At 40.5% G+C, this 23,108-nt stretch overlaps 1 protein-coding gene across 1 annotated transcript; it reads right to left on the reverse strand.

Moving 5' to 3' along the window:
- Positions 1 to 8,280: 8,280 nt before the first annotated feature.
- On the reverse strand, positions 8,281 to 23,052 carry pnn (pinin, desmosome associated protein). The gene is given in 9 exon segments (NM_001005707.1): positions 8,281 to 9,742; positions 10,491 to 10,629; positions 13,785 to 13,940; positions 14,068 to 14,143; positions 14,266 to 14,360; positions 17,154 to 17,226; positions 18,492 to 18,560; positions 20,580 to 20,657; positions 22,858 to 23,052. Coding segments are annotated over 9 exon segments (2,076 nt in total). The 5' UTR covers positions 22,971 to 23,052; the 3' UTR covers positions 8,281 to 8,465.
- Positions 23,053 to 23,108: the final 56 nt, after the last annotated feature.

Raw genomic sequence — 23,108 nt, forward strand, 5'->3', positions numbered from 1 at the left:
ACACTAAGGGGCACATTTACTTACTCACAAACGGGCCGAATGCGTCCAATTGCGTTTTTTTCGTAATGATCGGTATTTGGCGATTTTTCGGAAAATTGTTGCGACTTTTTCGTAGCCATTCCGAATGTTGAGCAAAATGTTGCGTTTTTTGCGTAGCGTTACTACTTGCGCGAAAAGTCGCGACTTTTTCGCAGCCTTCGTGCCGAGTATGAAAGATTCAGATTCATTCAAGCTTCAGTATGGAGACTTTACTTGGGCCAGGTTGGAGCTGCAGGGTGCCATTGAGTCCTATGGGAGGCTTCCAAAATCATGCTAAGTCTGAAAGTTTCGCCCGCTGCTTACGAGCGCTCAATACGAAAAAGTCGCAACAAGATACGAGCGAATCGTAATGGCTACGAAAAACTCGCGTTTTTTCGCGCAAACCGTATTGGACAATTTCCGAAAAGTCGTAAAGGCGACGAAAAAATCGCAAAAAATACGAAAAAGTCGCAAAATGTTCGTTTTCCAATCGGAATTTTTCCAATTCGGATTCGGGGTTAGTAAATGTGCCCCTAAAGGTTGAGGTCAACCAGGCAAGTTTAAAAATCCCATTGTAGCGAGGAGGACATCGGCTCAGTATTCGGAAATGTTAGGTTACTAACCCCTACAGCCTGTCTTGTTAATGTGAACTGACTGGACTAATCTCATATTGTCTACCTCACGGTGGGCATATTGGGGAATGATCCACTTGTTTGGCGACTTCACCAAATGAACATATTTTTATGTGTCTGGCGAGCCTAAGGGTTTGACAAATCCAAGTAATGCAAATAATAGTTAAGCCAGAATACCTAGCAGGCAACAAAATATGATTAACTTGTTGGGAATGTGGCAGTACTGTTATCAATGTAAGCATTGTTGCAGCAGTCTGTACAGGTTTCACACTGGTTTTTCTTTTTTTGCAGACAATGAATTACTCATGGTGAAGAGCTTCAGCCCAACACTATCATCAATGGCTGCTCACACCTCCACTTGGGGCCCATATCTGGATTGCGCAGGTCTCTATTCTAGACCAAGTCCATCAAGGCTTTACTCTTTTCTAAACCTCTAAGTCACTTCTCTAATATGGGCAAGACAGTGACAGATATGAGCTGTGTGAATGGGCGTCTTCTGATTTTCTCTTTTTGGGCAACAATCCTGATCAGTACATGTTCTTCCCACTTTTTCACACTTTATCTTGGACCAAACAATATTGATGGTTCCACTTTTTGACTGGTTACCAAGAGGGATGATGTCAGCTTGGGCATCAGAGAACATCCATCAAAAACATCACACAAAGAACTCCAATCAGTGGGGTTTTTAATTTTTCAGCCACACCACACAAAAATAATTGTTGTACTTTTACATTTAGATATATTTAGATATATTCCTGTCTCTGAAGCATCTCAAATAATTCTTTAATATGTTAGTCTGTCTGTGTCCCCATCTGTAAGTCACCACTTATCAATTAGAGGCCTCTAGTCCATGGACTCCCTTTTTGCTGCACACAAAATGTATTGTTTGCATACATGACCAAATTATAGAGAACATTGTGTTACCACCTAAAAGGAAGTTCAGGGACTAGAAATGCCTCTATTTGATAAGAGCTAGTGCTGACTAAAGCTGGCCACATAAGTGGCGATTTTCGGTAATTCGTGCGACCATTGGTCGTTCCAACCCTCCACTGACATTCAGGGATGAATCGTCAGATGTGGAGGTAGAAACAATAGGATTTCTACCTCCTTCTGCCAATTCAGCCCTGAAGGTAGGTTTTGCTCAGGCGCCTTCTATGGCGCCCGATCAAAATCTTTTAACCTGCCCGATTGGCGAGTCAACCGATATCCGCAGCCTCCTGCGATATCAGTCGCCTCACCTAGTTGCCATACATGCACCGAATATTGTACGAAACCGATATTATCGGTGCGTGTATGGCTAGCTTAACAGATGGGGACACAAACATATTAATTAATTATGTGAGATGCTACAAAGACAGGAATCTGGCTAAATGTAAAAGTACCAATATCCAGGGACTCATGATGATAAACAGATCCTTATTTATTTTTTGAATCACAAGATTATTTAAGCTACAATATACCAACAAAACTAATTATCATGGATAAACAGTCATGCTAATATTTCTTTCCATCACTGTTTTGCTTGTGGGTGCCAGCTTTTTATAAATACCACACAATAATGAATTCACTTGGAACTTAAAAAATAGTGCTGATACAACTAAACTTACAGTGTATTTTTGTGGAAGTGTGACCTAAGTACCGATATCTCTCGATCTCTCTATTATCTGGAATGCTTGGGACCTGGAGATTTCTGGATATGGGCTTTTTTCAATAGTTGAAATCACCATACATTAAGGGCTCTGGCACACGGGGAGATTAGTCGCCCGCGACAAAACTCCCTGTTCGCGAGCGACTAATCTCCCCGAGTTGCCATGAGCCGCCATCCCACCGGCGAACATGTAAGTCGCCGGCGGTATGGCACACGCGGCGGCGTGATTTCCCGAAATCGCCGGAAAAGACTCGTGAGGCTTTTTCTGCTATTTCGGGGAAATCGCGCCGCCACGTGTGCCATCCCGCCGGCGACTAATCTCCCCGCCATCACGCCGGCGACTAATCTCCCCGTGTGCCAGAGCCCTAAAGAGGACCTGTCATCCTAAAAAATAGCTCTAAATTCTGAACACAGAATGCAGAATGTTGCATTCCACCTATGTTCAGCACTTACATGTGTGTTAGTACAGCCACATCAAAAAAAGAGGGATGCATTTATTCCTGCTCTCCCCTGCAGTGGAACGGGGGAATGCAGGACCAAAAGCTTGAGAGTACAAGCCCTTAGACAAGTTTTGTGTCATCTCAAAATCTTGTGTATGCACCTAAATGGGGGACCTGATGCCCATGCCCAGGCTACACAATTGTATGTGACAAGGAGAAGGGGGGGGGGGTAAGGATGGCAGTGACATCAGGGAAGTGCTGTATAGCAAGTAAAAGTAAGAAACTAACATCTTGGTTGACATTATATATATGAATTTATATCCACCATGTCTTACACAGAGTATATGGATAATGTAGGCTTACTAGAAACCAGTTGTCAACGTCTACTAAAATAAACTAAATATAAACATTGTATAGAGTCAATAGGAATGTTTTGCCACTGATGTCTATATATGCATTAGTTACTATTATGTAAAATGTACATTATTAGAGATGTGTAATTCATAGTTTTCTGGATATTAGATATCCAGATAAAAGATCACATACCTGTACATCATTTTCCTGCAGGGTAGCATAGGTTGTGAAACCTGCCTAACAGCTAGTTGATGCAGAGAAAGGCAAAAATCCTATCTGAAGCCTCTCCAATTTGCCTCAGAGGGTAAAAAATACTTCCTGACTCCAGGAAGGAGTTAGTTTAATAAACTAAAAGTTGGAGAGGATGTAAATGTTTACCCAAAATTCTAACCTAACTGACTTTTGATCAAGCTTTCCATATCTAGGACAGAAAATAAGCATTCGCCCAAAATGATGCAGGGTCTCCCAAGAGGGCTGGCCAGTTTGTGAACCTCTTGTGTATCCAGTATCTAGTAGAATTAAGTCTAAAACAACTGGACTTTTCTGAGTTTTTCTTGAAAACGTTTCACCACTCATCCGAGTGGCTTCTTCAGTTCAAATGACTGGTAGGGAATTCCCCGGTATTTAAACTCTTGATGGTAGTAGAGTCACAGACATCCAATCACAATGGTTCCATTGGACTTGTTCAGTTAGGTGTTAGCTGAAACTGACAGGTGTAAGAAGGTATGATCCAATCACAATGGTACCAAGATTCTCATTGATGAAGGTGTTAATCCTTCAAAGTACATGACTGGAAGTGTGAACTGTTGTGAAACTGCCGGGGTAAGGATGTCAACGCGCCATTGTATGTTGGTGACAAGCGGTGTCTCAGGCCCCCTCCTCTGTTCAGGGATGGTTTTTCCAGGTTGGCATAAATGGCCTCTTTCACACCTCTTTCAAACCATCTGTCCTCTCGGTCCAAAATATGCACGTTACTGTCCTCAAAAGAGTGACCTTTTTCTTTGAGGTGTAGATAGACTGCTGAGTCTTGTCCTGAGGAGTTTGCCCGCCTATGTTGGGCCATTCTCTTACAGAGAGGTTGTTTTGTCTCCCCAATGTATAAGTCAGAGCACTCTTCACTACACTGGACAGCATAGACCACATTACTTAACAAAGCCCCCTCCCCAAGCAACACATAGCATAGAATGTGGGATTCTATATTATACTCAGCAACCACAAAACATTATTAGAACATTTAATTAAAGCCAATGTATAATAGATGCATTAGAAAAGCTTTTGTTTCTCTAGTACTGGATTTTACACCCCATTTTAAAGAGTAATCTAAACAGTTTTTGTACTTAGCATCTTTTACGTGTGTATGGTTTGTCCAGTCTAAGCAACCAGCAATTCACATAAGTGTTGGGTGAGTCTGGTTCTCAAATCACACTGGCTCTGCTGTCTCTTTTCATTGGCTGCTGGCTCTACTATTGTTCTATAACTGGACAGACATGCAAAATACTGCTGGTGTAACACCTCTTGCTGAGCCATGTAAAAGGAACCTATAATGTGCTAAAATTGTGTAATTTAATTTGTTAACCACATCATTGTTTAACTTTTTATCCTTCTGCAGCAGAACAAGTAACTTTACCTTGCAAGAGCAGTCTAAAGCTGGCCATACATGGGCAGATTTTGCCCCTTTATACAGAGTCAGCAGCTTCCCTGCCCGTGTATGAGCCCACCCCAATGAATATCAGGACAATTTTTGGCAGATTTCTATCGGCAGGTTTATAAATGCCACTGGGACAAGGATCACATTGGCTTGATGATGCTGTCCTCTCTCGATGTCCAAATGATTGGACCATAATGATATCGGTCAGCACAAGGTCATATTGTGGGAAGATCCATTCTTCAAGTCTATGCATTTCTGGATATTTGAAGGAGAAGGAAAGGCTAGTAAAGAGTTAATCTCAAGCTGCAGGCATACCTTCAGTTCTCTCAATAGTGCCCTCAAGTCTCCCCATATTTCTCCCGTTCAGATGATCAGAAGCCAAACAGGAAGAAAAAAACGCTGAGCTGTGTAAAGAAAGTTCCCATAATGCCTCGCTCCTGCACAGACACCCAGACCAATTGAACTTGCTCAGTGAATCAGCTTCCTGCTGATTGGCTCAGATCCACATTCCTAAGGGGGGGGGGAGTGAGTTTTTGGCATTCTTGAGAGAGAGGGGGGAGCAGGAGAGGGGAGAGAGCAGAGAGCTATGTGTCTGGCACAGGAATTACAGACACAAGAAATCTTTTTTCAGAGAAGTCAGTGCAGCGTTTCTGTGAGTGCTTATAGCTGTATTTACATAGACCTTTCTGATAAAGCTTACTTAGTTTTTACCTTTCTTTCTCCTTTAAGGTGCATTTTATTTTGGTTAAGGAACAGAACATTGCTTGGCCTGACTGCAAAGGGAATGTAACTAAGCTGAGTTGCAGACACTAGCGGCTTTGCTTTAAAGATTGAAGCACCTACTGGTTCAGGCGTGTGAATTGTCTAGAAGAAAATGTAAACTACAGCTGCATATTTCTTAGCAGTAAGAGAAAAATATTCAGTGTTACTTCTGCCGTTGAGCAGAATCCACACAAGCTCAAAACCAATAAGGAAAAGAAAAGGGAAAAGTTGAAATAAATGACTTTATTTGCACACAAAGACTAGGTCACCAAGTTAGTGTTGATTTGCAAAATTATAAAAACACTGGCAATACGGACACCAAGGCCACCGTGCCAGATAGACTGCTACATTACACAGAATGTTTGTTTGTATCTGCAATGTATCTGTATGTACACATTTCCTTACACCTGAAATGTAGTCCTGGTTTAGACACTAACAGAAGCCATTGGCACCACCAACCTTAAAGTCAAATGCATAACAGATTGAAAACTTTTTACATCCTGCAGCAGCCAAATGTTGCCTGTGGAGAAGTACAGCCACTATCCATTTACCACATCAAGCAGAAGTGAAGAAGCCACCCTCTGATGAATCCAAAATAAAACACAGATCTCCAGAGGGGCTTATATACTAGTAAGAACAAAATCTACAATAGTTAAAGTATCATTCTTCCCAGTTCCAACCTTTTTTTAGCCTATCAAGAATTCATTAGTAACAGAACTTTTATATATGCTACTGCAGGGTAGAATATACCCTCATAGATCTAATACCTGTCTGCAGTTTTCTGTTACCAGGATGATGGGCTAAGAAAGTGTAACCACCCAAGAGAAAGGGGTTGCACCCTAGAGTGCCATAGTTCAACTAAGTTGAAAGATGAGGAATGTTCCAGCAATTGACGGTGCAGTCGCTAAAGTGTGGAAAATCTGATAAAGAAATTGACCTGAGTGCGGATGCTATTCAACTGTGACGACCTTCAACAGAACAAAAACCATATGCCGTCAGATCTGTGGCAAGGTACAAACCCTGCCAACTCAATGCTGCCTGCAGTTTAGAGGTGTTGGTATATGATCACAAATGTGATGTGAAAGTATGATAAGAGGGAGCAGCAATTCACAAGTAGTGAATTTACATTTAGTTTACTTTTAATAGATGATAAAGATTTGGGTATGTAGGCTATGCTTTTCATATTTCTCAGCATATCTTTATTTAAACTACCAAATAAGCTTAAGGTGATACCCACGCATTTCTGTTAATTCTAGATTGTGTGCAAAGCTAATTTCAGAACAGCAATTCATTTGAAGTGGGCGTATCCCTTTTTTTAACATGAATTCAATCAAAAGGGCTTGTACTGCACATACTATTTGACTAGTAGTTTAATTAAGAAATATGTATGGTGTTTATTATTTCTTGGACTTAACTGGGCAAACTTTAAAACAGACAGTACTCAGGCCCGGATTTGCGGAGAGGCCGCAAAGGCCCGGGCCTAGGGCGGTACAAATTTAGGGGCATGCTGCCCCCCCGCAACGAAATTTTGCTCCGATGCGGAGCAGTGGGGATTTCTCCCCACTGCTCCGTATGGGAGTTAAATGCCTGCACATGCGCGCTTGCGTCGGCGCGGCATGGGGGGAGGGGGGGGGGGCTTGTTCGCGCATGTGCAGGGGGCGCGAATGGGGGACGGCCTAGGGGCGGCTGCTTTTGAAATCCGGCGCTGACAGTACTCACAATACTTCGTTCTTCCAAGTACAATCAAAACAAATCGGCAGTCCACTCAGAAGCCCTCTCCTTATCGCACAGAACATGCAGCAGATGGGGAAAAGAAGGATCTTGTTTATTTAGAGGTTTCTTAGGGGACTGCTGATGTGTGTGACTGGAAGCAGATTTTGCCCTTTTTGGTGCAAGAAATAACAAAAACCTGACATTCTTTGGAAGTGAATGAAAACACAACAAAACAAATTGGTAGCTCCTGCAGATATATCCATATAGGCAGAGAAATTAGAGTATAAAACATGATAGACTGTCATATAAAGACCATTTAGAAATATGCCGTTATATAAATTATGGAGTTTTTCAAGTGGCAGGTAGGCAGACTTTTGACTGTACTTGTATCCACTAGGCATGAAGGTCTAGCCAAGTGCCAGACACTGCAGGAAATTAACAGATTCAAAGAAGTCCACACAATATAAAAATGCTATACACACAAACTTATACATAACTATTCACTATTAATGAATTACAAAAACAAAAAAGTTACAAAGTTGTATTTAACAGTTTCCTTAAAAGCTGCTAGTTCACATCAGCAATAAAATACTTATTATACTGCTCAATATTGCATTTTCGGATCTGTGGCGTGCACATATACTCAGGGCTCAAATATCAGAACAAGAACTCTGCATCACCTCTGAGACAGGCAACTTTTGGCCAAATGTAGCAGTACTCTACCATCTTCTAGCATTTGGAGGGATACTGGGAGTTGTATGCATGCAAAAGCTTCAAGTGTAAAAAAAAGTGCCATTCCTACAAAATCCTTAAAAAAAAAAAAACAAAAAACAAATTTGCAATCAAAGCAGAGCACATTATAATTGTCCTACTTGCTGAGAATCTGCATCTATTCTCAAATATATCTTTTCCTACAATGGACTGGCAAATTGTGTATTTGAAAAGCCTTTGCCTCAAACGAAGCCAGCCCATTCATAACAAACTGCCTGCCTTTTCAAAGTGTTAGTAAAAATACGGTTGTTGTATAAGTGGATAAACAGAAGGAGGCAAAAATTGGTAAAATTCTTTACTTTTCTTTGTTTTATTTAAATTGATCAGAACTGACATCAACCTATTACAAAATTATGCAAAAAAAAAGTAAAAGAAAAATAAAAGTCTGTGCTTCCCAAAATGGTTATCATGCAATTGCTAAGGCAGCACCATATCTTCCCAGGGGATGACTTAAAATATGTAAGCACATGTTGGATCTGTCAACGTCTTTTGTCCTTCCTGTCTGATTTACGGTCTCTCTCACTTCTTGAGGGTCGCTTTCCTGACCGACTACCTTCTGAAGTGGTCCTCTTCCTGTCAGACCTTGAACTTTTGTCCTTGGATCCCTTGGAGTCTCTGCCACTGCCTTTTGAAGACTTGTGACTTCTCTCTACACCTGCTCCATCTCTCCTCTTGTGCTCCACACTCCTCCTGCGTTTGTCATCTCTGGCATGCCCACGACCTCTGCTGCGACTTCGACTTTCACTACTGCTGCTGCTACTGCTACTACTGCTGTCTCGGCTGCTACTCCCACTGCTGCTACTGCTGCTTGAACTGCTTCGGCTACTGCTACTACTAGAGCTGCTCCCACTGCTACTAGAGCTAGAACTACTGCTTGAACTACTGCTACTACTACTCTTGCTTTTACCCATTTTGTTTTTAGTTCTTCCCCTGCTCCTACTTCTTTTAGCTTTATGGACTGAGGCTGGTTTTGGGGCATATTCTACTTGTGTCTCAGCCACAGGCACAGTCACTGCCACTATCTGTTCTTTTTCAGCAAAATGCTCTTCATCCACATTAAAGTGGTGTTCAGGCTGAGTCCTTGACTCATAACTGGCCGGTGGTGGGAACATTAACTCCAGCTCCTTCTGTGGTCTCTCTGGGGAGTCAGCCTCCCTCTCAGGTTCAGGTTCTTTTGTAGCTTCTGTCTCAGCTTCAAGCGTAAAATTATTTTCTGTCTGAACCTCACTCTGATCTTCACCGTCCTTTACATTCTCTAACAAGTCTAATACCTCTGACTGGTTTACCTCAAATGTTTGCGGATCCTCACTAATATCCTCTTTTATTTCATCCTTGGTTTCTTCTTCCTTGACTTCCTCTTCAACAATCTCTACTTCCCTTTCCTCCCACTGACTATTCTGGGATTCTTCTACCTCAACTCTACCCTCCTCTTCTATCTTTTCCTCCATCTGCTTAGAATCTTCTATATCTTCGACTCCTCTAGCATCATGTGCCATTTCTACATCCATCACGCTAATGCTAACCTCTTTATCTTCCTCTAGAGTGTCCTCCATATCTACATCATTTGGCTGGTTACCTGTCTCAACCTCTCTATCATGCCGAGACACCTTACCATCTTCTTGATCCTCCGTATGTTCTTCATTCTGTTCCTCTGGCTTCTTCTCTTGGTCTCTGTCTTTCATGGACTGACGCCTAGGCCTAGCTTCCATTTTGTTTAACTGCTCAGCAAACTCAAGCCGCCTGCTTTCAAATATTGCTAAAGGAAAAAGGGTGGTTTAGAAAAAGAAATGAAAAATAGAATATTTAAACATTTTTATAATGTTACAAAAAATACCTTACTTACAGAGTAAATTAGGCTATGTGAAAAAGTACAATGGTCATTAGCAGCTTAGAAGTAAAAACAAGACTTGGCATAATGTAATTTTACAACTCCTACTTTCCTGGACTATGAAACTATACCTATAGAATTGTTTTTCACAATTCATACTTTAAGGCACCTCTTACAAGCACACCTAGAATTGCCTTACTTTAGTCACTGGCTATTGAGATATCTACTGCACAGTGGCAAAGCAGATAAGCAGAGGTTGTGATTATGGGTTGCTTCTCAGGTGCTTTCATTGGGTAGCTACCCAAAAAGCTGTCATACTGACATTAATGCCTGACAGTGCACACTTGCAACGCAGTTCTTTACGGCTAATGCCCCATTTACCTTTAGACTAGAGACAACATGACTTCTATACAGTTTAAATTTTATAAGAATACACTAGTTAGGCATTATTGCATTGGGGACATATCCTTTGATTTTATCAGACTGGCAAAGACTCCTGCAATGTAAAAGATGTTTTGCTGTTTTCTTCTTAACTTTCTTTCTTAATTTGTTTTAAAGTCCCTGCACAATTCAAACAAGTTCTGCCATTAATCGCAGCAATAACATTCTTGTGTGCAATCAACTCTATAATGTTACTTAATACTAGTTTGTGTTCCTAACAGCCAAACATACTTACCATTCAGTTTTTTCTGAGACTCGTCAAATAACTTTTGGCTCGGTGGACACATCCTGCCAGGTATGTAGAACAGATGCGGCTTTGTTTTGGTTCTTATATATTTTATAATTTTTTTGTTGTGATCATTCCACTCTTCTTGCTGTAACAGAAAACAAGCCATTAAATTATTAACATGACAGTTCATGTCAGACCAATTTAATTGCTTTTTATGATGAGGTTTGTAAGAAGCTGGACAGTCGGGGTGCAGTATATGTGATAATTTGGATTTTGCCAAAGCATTTGATACTGTTCCCCACAAATGACAGCTTTCTGTACTAAGGTCTATTGGTATTAGTGAAGTCGTTTGCACGTGCGTAGGAAACTGGCTACACGATTGGGTACAGAGGGTGGTTGTTAATGGTACAGTCTCAACTTGGAGTAAGGTTACCAGTGGGGTCCTGTACTGGGTCCATTTTGTTTAACTTGTTCATAAATGACTTAGGGGAGGGTATTATGAGTAATGTATCAGTGTTTGCAGATGACACAAAACTCTGCAGACCAGTCAATTCTATCCAGGATGTGACATCCTTGCAGCAGGATATTGACAAACTGCCAATCTGGGTAGCTAAGTGGCAGATGAGATTTAATGTGGATAAATGTAAGGTCATGCACCTGGGATTTAAAAATATGCAGCCACTTATACCCTTAATGGGACTGCACTAGGCAAATCCATAATGGAGAAGGACCTTGGAGTCCTTGTAGATAATAAACTTGGCTGTAGCAAGCAATGCCAGGCAGCAGGGGCAAGGGCAAACAGGGTATTGAGCTGTATTAAAGGGGTATAGATTCACGGGAGGAGGGGGTTATTCTTCCCCTTTACAGAGCGCTGGTAAGGCCCCATCTAGAATATGCTGTTCAGTTTGGGTCTCCAGTGCTCAAACGGGACATTATTCAATTAGAGAGGGTCCAAAGAAAGGCAACTAAGTTGGTAAAGGGTATGGAAAGTCTCAGATATGAAGAAAGACTGGCCAAGTTGGGTCTGTTTACACTGGTGAAGATGCGCTTAAGAGGTGATATGATAACTATGTATAAATATATAAGGGGATCATATTATAACATCTCAAATGATTTATTTACCAGTAGGTCCTTCCAACCGAAACAAGGGCACTCATTCCATTTAGAAGAAAGGAGGTTCCGTTTAAGCTGTGAAGTTGTGGAATTCCCTCCCTGAACCAGTCATACTGGCTGATACATTATATAGCTTTAAGAAGGGGCTGGATGGCTTATTAGCAAGTGAGGGAATACAGGGTTATGGGCTATAGCTTTTAGTACAAGTTGATCCAGGGACTGGTCCGATTGCCATCTTGGAGTCCGGAAGGAATTTTTTCCCCTCTGTGGCAAGTAAAAGGCTTCAGATGGGGTTTTTTGCCTTCCTCTGGATCAAGTAGCAGTTAGGCAGTTTATATAGGCATTATGTTTGAACTTGATGGACATATGTCTTTTTTTCGACCTAACTTACTATGTTACAAAGTGACAATGTTCCACAACATTGTATGATAAATGTATGTATACATTATTTCAACATAAAAGAATAAATACATAAGAACCAATAACCAATACAAGAGGTAAGGAGTATCCTGCCCCCCTTAAAAAAATAGTTTGTCTTAAACATTAGAAACTGAAAAATTCAATTCAGTTTCCTCAAATAAAAACTGTTGTTCAGTACACTTTCATTTAAAATTCTTTTTTTTTTTTTTACTCTTGCCCATGCTATTTACCCACATTTGCCAGTGGGGGGGGGGGGGGGGGTGAGAGAGGCCCACAGACTGTTGCTGGGTAAAATAGCAGCCTCAGCTTTCCTTCTTCCCCCTGGGGACACACAAGGAGACAGTATGGCCTGGACATGACAGGGAGAGCAGACCTTGTTGGTGGGGCTGGCGCTAGTGATGCATGAACTCCTTTCCCCTAGCCGTTTGCGCATGTGTAATAGGATTGCCTGCGTCTGCGGTTACCACACGTGCGAACAGCTAGGAGAAAGGAGCTAGGGCAGATAAAAGGTATTCCAGTCTTCCTTATCGCTTCATGCCGAAATGCATAGCGCGGAGCCACGCCCATCACTAGGTCTTATTATCGGTGTAGGGCTTATATTTAACAAATGCATAGAAATCCTGCTAGGGCTTATTTTTTGGGTAGTTCTTATTTTCGGGGAAACACAGTACTAGTAGCTCTGTGTGTCGTCACACTACAAAAGTTAGTCAGTCCGTGGCCATCAGTTGCTCTGTGAGAATCGAACGGAAACATTTTTTTTTAGGCCAGTTTGATCTTGCCTGTCACTTTTACAGGGGAATGATATAACCTTTACTTGTGAGAAGCTGTCTGCTTGCATCCATGTCTATCACACAGACAACTGCTCAAAAGAAAATAGCCATGTGGAAGACCAAAAAGACCCTTGGATAGGCGAAATTGAATGCAAAAATAAATAAACTTTGCAGATCCGATAAAGAATTGGATTTCATCATTACTATTAAGATGCAGCAATTTGTCCTGCTGGTACAAACCCTATAAATAGACAAAACCCCTAGTGTGCACTTTACAGTGCCATCATCATACTCGCATCACATGATACAGATATGATAATACTTTTGATTAGAATGCTATTTTGTCTGACAGCTGCAGTCTGTAGGCCAAGAGAACCAGGGTACAGCCTAGGATTATTCAGTATCTCTCATATCTGCCCTATATGGTTTACAAAGATTACAGATTGATTGTAACCCCTATATTACAAGTGGAGATTTTTCTATTAGACAAATCTTGCAGCTTCTTGAAGGTGTTTTGTACTTGTGTGTATTCTAATAAAAGTTCTTTTTTTTTTTTTTGCATCTAAGTGTGCATAGATTACAGTAATGTAGTAGAACGCTTTGCATTCACCCACACAAAATTCACCATGGCGCATCTAAATCAGGACAGGTGCACTGAGTACTTCCAAACAAATACATAATTCAGATTTTGCTTTAAGCACCAGAAAGCTGGACATAATTTGAAATTACAAATGAAAATTTCAGGATTACCCATATCAGTTTTATTCATCTCAATAAGTCTGGGTAATTAAAGCAATTTTTGACTATGCTTAACCCGGAGTCCACAATTAGATCTCATATTCAGTTTGCTATTCTGATTTGCTGCATGCTTATTATGAACATTTGTACATAGTTTAAAATGAATCAGAAGTAGAAATGGTCCCTTTTCAAAGCAGCCACTAACTATTAGAACAACATATAAACCAATTTTTTAAAATGTAGTTAGTGTGTAACTTACCAAGTGGGCAAGCTCAACCTTCTGTTCCAGAAGGCGTAGCTCTGTCTGTTTAGTCCGCCTTTCCTCAAAGAGCTCACGTCTCTCAGTCTCCACTTGTTTCTTTTCTTCTTCAGCCTGCACTTCAAGCTTTTGTTCTATTTCGTGGCGCCTTTTTTGCTGCAGTTTGGATAGGAGAAATTGTAAGTAAATTAGTCACTTTGGCTGAAGACGTGCAAAACAAATATTTGCATGACATGTTATATTGGCACAGACAAAAAATTACAAATTACCAAGCATACATTACCTGCTCTGTTGCCACATTTGACTCTTGCTTAAACTTCTGAAGAGTACCCATCAACAGGCCAAATATTCGCCGATTCCTGTAATTAAGAAGAAAATAAAATTATATGCAAGACTTAAACCTCCAACTTCGATTTTAAGTCAACTGTTTTGACAAAAAAGAAAAAAAGGGGGGGGGGGTGCAAAAGTAAATTTTTTCTACCTTTGTTTGCCTTTCTCATCCATGTTCTGATCTTGTATAAGATCTCGGCGTGTACGTTCTTTGGAGGTAGCAACAACTGAGGACTGCAACGCTGGCTACAATTTAGAAACAAAATAGGAGTAAGTACCTTTGACACGTAGGACAACATTAAAGCAACCCCACTCTTGGATTAAAGGAGATATATTGTATAAAAAACAAGAATGTGCCAGCGCATTATACTTCTCTAAATATACTTGAGAGTAGTGTTTCAGGCAGATGTACTGAAAATTTCACAAAAAACCCCTACCAATCCCACCCATCTGTTCTTCTTCCCGCTGCCCCCTTTCCCAAACTGTGCAGGGGAGCTGGCAGCCCTCAGAGCACTTCATTGTAGGATAGGAACCAATCAGAAGCTAGGCTGACCTAGAAACTGAAGCCTGTCTTTGCTTGTGTCACTGCAGGGTTGCAATTGGCTATGCCCCACCCACTGTGTGTCTGTCAGGGACCATTAGGACAAACCCACCCCTGATTTTAAACAGACACATAGTTACATAGGGTTGAAAAAAGACCAGAGTCCATCAAGTTCAACCCATCCAAGTAAACCCAGCACACACAACCCACACCTACCAAGCTATACACTCACATACATAAACTATATATACACAACCACTAACTGTAGATATTAATATCACAATAGCCTTGGATATTCTGATTGTTCAAGAACTCATCCAGGGCCCTCTTAAAAGGCATTAACAGAATCTGCCATTACCACATCTATAGGAAGGGCATTCCCCAACCTCACTGCCCTCACCGTGAAAAACCACCTACGCTGCTTCAAATGGAAACTCGGTTCCTCTAATCTAAAGGGGTGACCTCTGGTACGTTGATTGTTTTTATGGGAAAAAAGACCACCCCCTATCTGCCTATAATCCCCTCTAATGTAATTGTACAGAGTAATCATGTCCCCTCTCAAGCACCTCTTTTCCAGAGAAAACAACCCCAACCTCGACAGTCTAACCTCATAGTTTAAATCTTCCATCCCCTTAACCAGTTTAGTTGCAAGTCTCTGCACTCTCTCCAGCTCATTAAATATCCTTCTCAAGGACTGTAGCCCAAAACTGCACTGCATACTCAAGGTGAGGCCTTACCAAGGACCTATAAAGGGGCAAAATTATGTTCTCATCCCTTGAGTCAATGCCCCTTTTTTATACAAGACAGCACTTTATTTGCTTTAGTAGTCACAGAATGACACTGCCTGGAATTAGACACTGCCTGGAATTGTTATCTACAAAAACCCCCAGATCCTTCTCCATAAAGGATACCCCCAACAAACTACCATTCAGTAGATAGTTCATGTTTATATTATTTCTACCAAAGTGCATAACTTTGCACTTGTCAACATTGAACCTCATTTTCCAGTTTGCTGCCCAGTTTTCCAATTTTTTCAAATCGCTCTGCAAAGTGGCAGCATCCTGCATGGAACTTATAGTTTTGCACAATTTTGTGTCATCAGCAAAAATAGAAACAGTACTGTCTATGCCCACCTCCAGGTCATTAATAAACAAGTTAAAAAGCAAAGGACCAAGGACAGACCCCTGCGGTACTCCACTAACCACACTGGTCCAATTAGAAAATGTTCAATTTATCACCACTCTTTGTGATCTATCCTTCAGCCAGTTCTCTATCCAATTACAAATATTATGTTCTAGGCCAATATTCCTCAATTTGATCATTAACCGTCTGTGAGGTACTGTATCTCTGTGAGCAGATCTATAGAGAGCTCCAATAAATAATAATGATAATTTTTAGCCCAAAGTGAAAGCAACACCATAAATTATTCATTATTGCCCACAGAATTAGGGTTTTTTCACGTATCACATACAGTGGCTTGCAAAAGTATTCGGCCCCCTTGAACTTTTCCACATTTTGTCACATTACAGCCACAAACATGAATCAATTTTATTGGAATTCCACGTGAAAGACCAATACAAAGTGGTGTACACGTGAGAAGTGGAACGAAAATCATACATGATTCCAAACATTTTTTTACAAATAAATAACTGCAAAGTGGGGTGTGCGTAATTATTCAGCCCCCTGAGTCAATACTTTGTAGAAGCACCTTTTGCTGCAATTACAGCTGCCAGTCTTTTAGGGTATGTCTCTACCAGCTTTGCACATCTAGAGACTGAAATCCTTGCCCATTCTTCTTTGAAAACATCTCCAGCTCAGTCAGATTAGATGGACAGCGTTTGTGAACAGCAGTTTTCAGATCTTGCCACAGATTCTCGATTGGATTTAGATCTGGACTTTGACTGGGCCATTCTAACACATGGATATGTTTTGTTTTAAACCATTCCATTGTTGCCCTGGCTTTATGTTTAGGGTCGTTGTCCTGCTGGAAGGTGAACCTCCGCCCCAGTCTCAAGTCTTTTGCAGACTCCAAGAGGTTTTTTTTCCAAGATTGCCCTGTATTTGGCTCCATCCATCTTCCCATCAACTCTGATGGACTTCATGGTGTTGTTGTTCCCAATATTCTCTTAGACAACCTCTGAGGCCGTCACAGAGCAGCTGTATTTGTACTGACATTAGATTACACACAGGTGCACTCTATTTAGTCATTAGCACTCATCAGGCAATGTCTATGGGCAACTGACTGCACTCAGACCAAAGGGGGCTGAATAATTACGCACACCCCACTTTGCAGTTATTTATTTGTAAAAAATGTTTGCAATCATGTATGATTTTTGTTCCACTTCTCACGTGTACACCACTTTGTATTGGTCTTTCACGTGGAATTCCAATTAAATTGATTCATGTTTGTGGCTGTAATGTGACAAAATGTGGAAAAGTTCAAGGGTGCCGAATACTTTTGCAAGCCACTGTATGTCTCCTTTAAAAGAACATCATACTTTTTTATCATCTTCATCCTCTGCGTCGCTTTCCTGGCGTGACTCTCTTCTTTGGCGACGCTCCCCACCCAGCCTAGAAAAGTAAAATTACCCCTATTACAAAATTCCACAGGAATCATATGCATTTATTTAAACTGCATTACTGCTTAAATAAAATGAGCGCTATTTCTTTTTAATTGAACTTTGGCCTGATTTCCTTACACAAATACTACACTGTAACACTTATGAAATGTTTTAAATTAGTGGAGCATAAATTCGCAAAAACTTACATTACTGGTGAATGACTGCACCTGATAACTAGTGGTACCTGTAGCCAAAAGCCATCAGAAATCAGCACTTTTATTAAAGGGGTTGTTTACCTTTAACTTTTATTATGACACGGACATTGAAAAACCATGAATGAAAACCAACTGCAGATTTTCTCAAAACATCGGTTATTTAACTTCTTGTTCAGCAGCTATCTGGTTGCTAGGATCTTGTTTTACCTTAGCAACCAGTTTAAAGGAGAGACTGGGGTATGAATAGGAGAGGTACATGAACATTGTCTGATACACACCAAATCTTGATAATTTTTGGGTGAGCGCTGCTACTGAATATAGCCAGAAGCCATCAGCCAACGGCCACGAAAAGACAAGAAGTGTGCAACATCAAGTTTGACTTGAAACTGGGCTATTAACAAGAGGCCCAGGGGGGTGGGTCATGTTCATATAAATAGACAATCAAAACTTCTACAAGTAATTCACTTCACCCAACTCTGTTTAATTTTAACACATATACACAAATGGTTTTTAAACTTCTTTGTCTCAAACAACTACTTTGATCCAACATTTGGTTAGGGCCCTTTAGTTGACAATACAGTTAAACTTATAGATTGACTTGTATCAAATATAAGTTTTACACTGTAGGATCAAACGGTAGATTAACATGGAACTTTAGATTAACATAGAGTAAATACAGACTATTTTACTAAATAATTTGAAATCTTATCAAGTTGGTCTTGTAATTGCTAGGTCAGGTCTTCCAATGTTGCAAAAACCTTGGATATCTGCAGGGTCACAGCCCAAGACATATTTCAGTAAGATGGGTTTTACCCTTTTACTGAACCCCCCCCTCAATCATGCATTGAACAGAAAAAAATACTGTTATATGCAAAGAATTAAAAAGCATTGTAAATAAAATGGACATGGGCTATCCATGGCTTATGAATCAAGTGTTTCAAGTTAAAACACAAAATGAGAAACGTCAAACTGATTCTTTTATGAGGATAAAAATGATGCCAGTATCTCTCCACCTTCCTGCATTGGGCTAGCAATAATGGTGGAAAAAGGCAGTTCTCACCTGTTGAGTGCACCTTCAAAGTCTCTCTGTTTGGCTGGGGGCCCTCCTCCACTATCAGAGAGTCCACGCCTTAAGAAACAAAATTAAATAATTAAAAAAACCATATACAAATATCATATATGTACTATATATTTTCTATTATTATCTATCAACCACTACTATCTGCATAAGAAGTGCATGAGTGCAGTGTATTATGTTAGTCTATTTTGGCATACAATGAGATACAGGATTTGGAGTTGAAATTCAATATTTGGTTATGTGCATAATTCTAGCAGCTAACCCACAATGATTGCACACGTCTTCTAACCAATGACATGCCAAACTAGGGGTATCAAATACCAACCCCAGTTTAAAACAACCTAGGAAGTGCACATCACATTTATTTATTATTTATGTCCACAGTGGGGAATGTATGGGCTGTGACAAAGTTATTAGCAGGGTCAAAGACATCTAAGGTGCAATAAATCAATATTCAACACGAGCCCTGTGCATGAAGATGTTTCCTGCTTATTTTAATAGTTTATTTTATTATAAAGCACCAGCTTATCATTGCTGTTTTAATTTGTACTTCACCCCCTACTGCTGCCAAAAGTTAGCATAAATTTTCAATGAAATTCCTTTCCTCCCACAATCACCAAATGTACAGTAAAAATGAGCACTGAAAATAAAACTCTAATCCTGTACTGTACCTTCAGTATTTTAGAATTTTTAGAACAATAATAGAGCATTTTAATGTATTATTAAAGGAGACGGAAAGGCAAAGTCACTTGGGGGTGCCAAAATGTTAGGCACCCCCACTGCATGCGCAGTAGAGTGAAAAGCTGAACTTTAACAGAGAAGTCGGCTTTTCACTCTACTGTGCATGCGCCGGCCGCTGGCATTTGCAGGAAAAGGAAGCGCTCACTACAGGTACCCCAGGCTGGTGCCTTTTTCTCCTAACAGGGGCACCAGCCTGGGGTACAAGGTAAGCGAATTAAGTCGCTTGGGGGTGCCTAACATTTTGGCACCCCCAAGTGACTTTGCCTTTCGTTCTCCTTTAAAGCCATCAAACAGCACAATTAAAAATGCCCCTAATGTTGTAGAAAATGATGAATATATGGTGCCTGTTTTTATCTGGGTAAAAAAAAAATACCCATCTTTTAATATGGCCCCTTTATTGGAACACCCCCATAGACAGGCTTCAGTTGCCTATCAGGTTTGCCTAGCTGCCGATTGTTATCTATCCTATGTGCTATCAATGTGCTCAGTTTTATTAGGAGACCATTAACCCGACTGTTTTGAAAAATCACATAAGATGCAACACAAATGTGTGTTATTCTGTATAGTCCATTTGTGGCACAGCAGGAGGTGACTGCACACAATGAGGATAAATGAATGTAAGAACTATGCTGGGGAAGCATGCAGCAGCTATATCTTCTCTTGCACCTAAGCTCTGGTTGTATGAATACTAACCCACAGTGGTCAATTACTGAATTGACTAAATAAATAAAACACTAATTTAAAAGTTGCACTATGTTCAATGAATTCCCCTCAGAATTTGTTCTGAGTACCCATCTTAAACCTCTTCTTTATCTACGCAGCAACCTTTAAGCAGCTTGGTATCAGGGGCTTCTCAGCAGACAAGTAATTAGTTTGATCAGCTCCTCTAAAATTTTTTTTTTGAAGACCAGCAATTTCTAAAATTAAACTGGACTCATTCTTGTTTAGTACCAGAAATAAAAAAAAAACATAGATATTTCTTAATTAAACAATAGGCAAAAAGTATGTTCAAGCTCAAGTCATATTCATTCAGTTAATGTTAAAAAGGGGTGTATACTGACAAGTGGGGGGTGGGGCGCTTAGGTATAACCAGTGATTCTAGTCTGTAACCTGTTACCACGTTCCGGTGCTCATCTTTTTCAAAGGGGGTGCGCCTAACAACTTGGCCCCCAGTAATGTTACCATGACCTGATAGGCTAAGCATCTAAGTACAACAGAAGTGCACAAATCTTTACTGTGAATATTCAAAATGGCAAACTGGAACAGGCACAACAAACAGTTCACTTAAGTAATAAACAACGATTTTAAATATGTCAATGAGTTTCATACCTTAGTAAAATCCCACCGCGGCCTCTACCTCCAACTACATTAGGACCTGTGAGGGACAGTCGTCTTGCTTGTGCAGGCCTGAAACAAATTAGGAACACTGATTCAGTTTTCACAGAAAATGTATGCACCAATCAATAAAAGGATTATTACTATAAACGTAGAGTTGAAAGGTATACGATCAGCAGCCAAAGAAAGTGAAACTAACTTACCAGAGATAGTAAGAAAAAAGCAGGATGCTAAAAACATGTAAGTATACCCAGTGTATAATACACAATTAACATTTCTAAATTATTATTTGCATCACTAAGAGCTGAATATCAGCATTTGCATTGCAGAAAGATTTCCTTTCCCTTCCAGAGGTGGATCCACATTAACAAACTGGCACAAATAATATTTTATATTATTGCTGTCTACACATGCTTCTTCCAAAGTAGCTGATGTTCAGCAATTGTCAAAAAAAAAAAAAAAAGTGATTCTAGCAAAGTCTGACACTTGCTCTTAATGCTCAACAAAAACAACACACTGAAAATCTGTTTGAGACACAAATATAAAAGACCCAAGATCTGAGGTGCTAGAGAATGCAAGGTAACCACTATGAAGACCCATCATATTTGTGTCATATGTATAACAGAAACCTAGTTAGGATCCTACACAAAACAGCCAGTTCACATATGTGCTTTTGTTTAAAGGAACAGTAACACCAAAAAATGAAAGTGTATAAAAGTAACTAAAATATAATGTGCTGCTGCCCTGCACTGGTAAACATTGTGTGTTTACTTCAGAAAGTCTGCTATAGTTTATATAAATAAGCTGCTATGTAGCCATGGGGGCAGCCATTCAAAGGAGAAAAGGCACAGGCACATAGCAGATAACAGATAAAACACTATTGTATTCTACAGAACTTATCTGTTATCTGCTATGTAACCTGTGCCTTTTCTCCTTTTTTCCAGCTTGAATGGCTGCCCCCGTGGCTACACAGCAGCTTATTAAATAAATTATAGTAGTGTTACTGTAGCAAACACACCAGATTTACCAGTGCAGGGCAACAGTGCATTATATATTTATTACTTTAAAGCTCTTTTATTTTTTGGTGTTACTGTTCCTTTAAAGGGCCAGTAACATCAAAAAGTAAAAATATTTTTATACATTCAACGTTTGATCTGAAAACTATTACTTGGCAACAAATTACCCTATTGTATGTGAGAAGGGTTTTAAGCACTATCTTTACCCTAACTTTTAGTATGTTATAGAATGTCCTATTCTTAGCAACTTTTAAACAGATTTTAATTACTTGCCTTACTCTTCTGCTTATTTCCAGTGGGGGGGGGGGGGGGGTGTCCACTGGCCCCAGAAGTAGCCTGGTTGCTAAGGTAAATAAGACCCCAGTAACCACATATCTGAACAAAAAGCTCTAATTGAAAAGCCACAACAAATGAAAACCTATTGCAAATTGTCTCAGAATATAAATGCCTACTATACCAAATGTTAATTTAAATGTAAACTGCCCCTTTAATTCTATAGTATTGTTTAATGCCATGAAAGGCATTTGACCCCTTATTTTTCTACTTGTGTAAGAACTGCACTCATTGTACTCTACAAAGTTTATTGATCTGCTGTAGGAGCCCTTTTGCCTTGTTCAACTTGAGCGGCTGCCACCATGGCTCCACTGCAGTCTGCTTTACAAACACTACTACTGTATAAACAAACAGTTGGGAGGAAGTGCAGATGCCTGATAGGCTGGGCTGCAATTTAAATGTAGTACCACAAGTCCCATAGCTATATATAGACACATTTGCTTTTATATCTGTATAGGGAAGCCTGGTCTCGGCACAATCAATTTAGAAAGGGAAATAGGGATTGGAGCCCTTTGTTGTAATATGTGTAAAATACTGTAGTAAAATAAAATAGTTCCGCAACAAAAACATAGTTTCCCCGCGTCCGCAGATGATTGCCTCAGCGTTAAAGCCCATTCACTGCCTAATAAGCACTATGTAAGCCACACAGGGCTACACAGGCAGAACCATTCATTAAACACAATGCTGCAGCACGGCCTGCGAGTTTGCACAAATGATAAAGAAGCCCATCAGCCTTGCGTATTCTCACGAATTAGCTGCAGCCTAAGGCCGATATCGCCTGCACGCAGGCCCTTCTGGAAGTTTGTATGAGGGCAGTGGCCTGTATAATGCTTCATACACCATGCCTGCCATGCGGCGCAACCCAACCAGGAACCAGAGCGGAACCTTAATACCACAACACATGCATTAATCCTGGAACCCACCTAGTCTCATTCGGGTCCCGGCCAGTCAATTTCCGTATGTTTTCGTCGACATTTTTTAGGCTCTCTTTTGCTTTTTCCAACTGCTCTTGCAGAGTTCGCACAGCCACCGCCATTTTCTCCGCCCTAATCGCGCGTCTCAATCACTTCCGGGTCGTTGAACAAACTAATCAAGAGCCAGCAGCCAGCGCACTGAAAGTCCTAAAGCGGAAGTGGAACGTAACATTGCGGACCCGTGGGGGGAAGGGGGCGGG

This window comes from Xenopus tropicalis, chromosome 8, assembly GCF_000004195.4.
Source record: "Xenopus tropicalis strain Nigerian chromosome 8, UCB_Xtro_10.0, whole genome shotgun sequence".
Lineage (NCBI taxonomy): Eukaryota > Metazoa > Chordata > Amphibia > Anura > Pipidae > Xenopus > Xenopus tropicalis.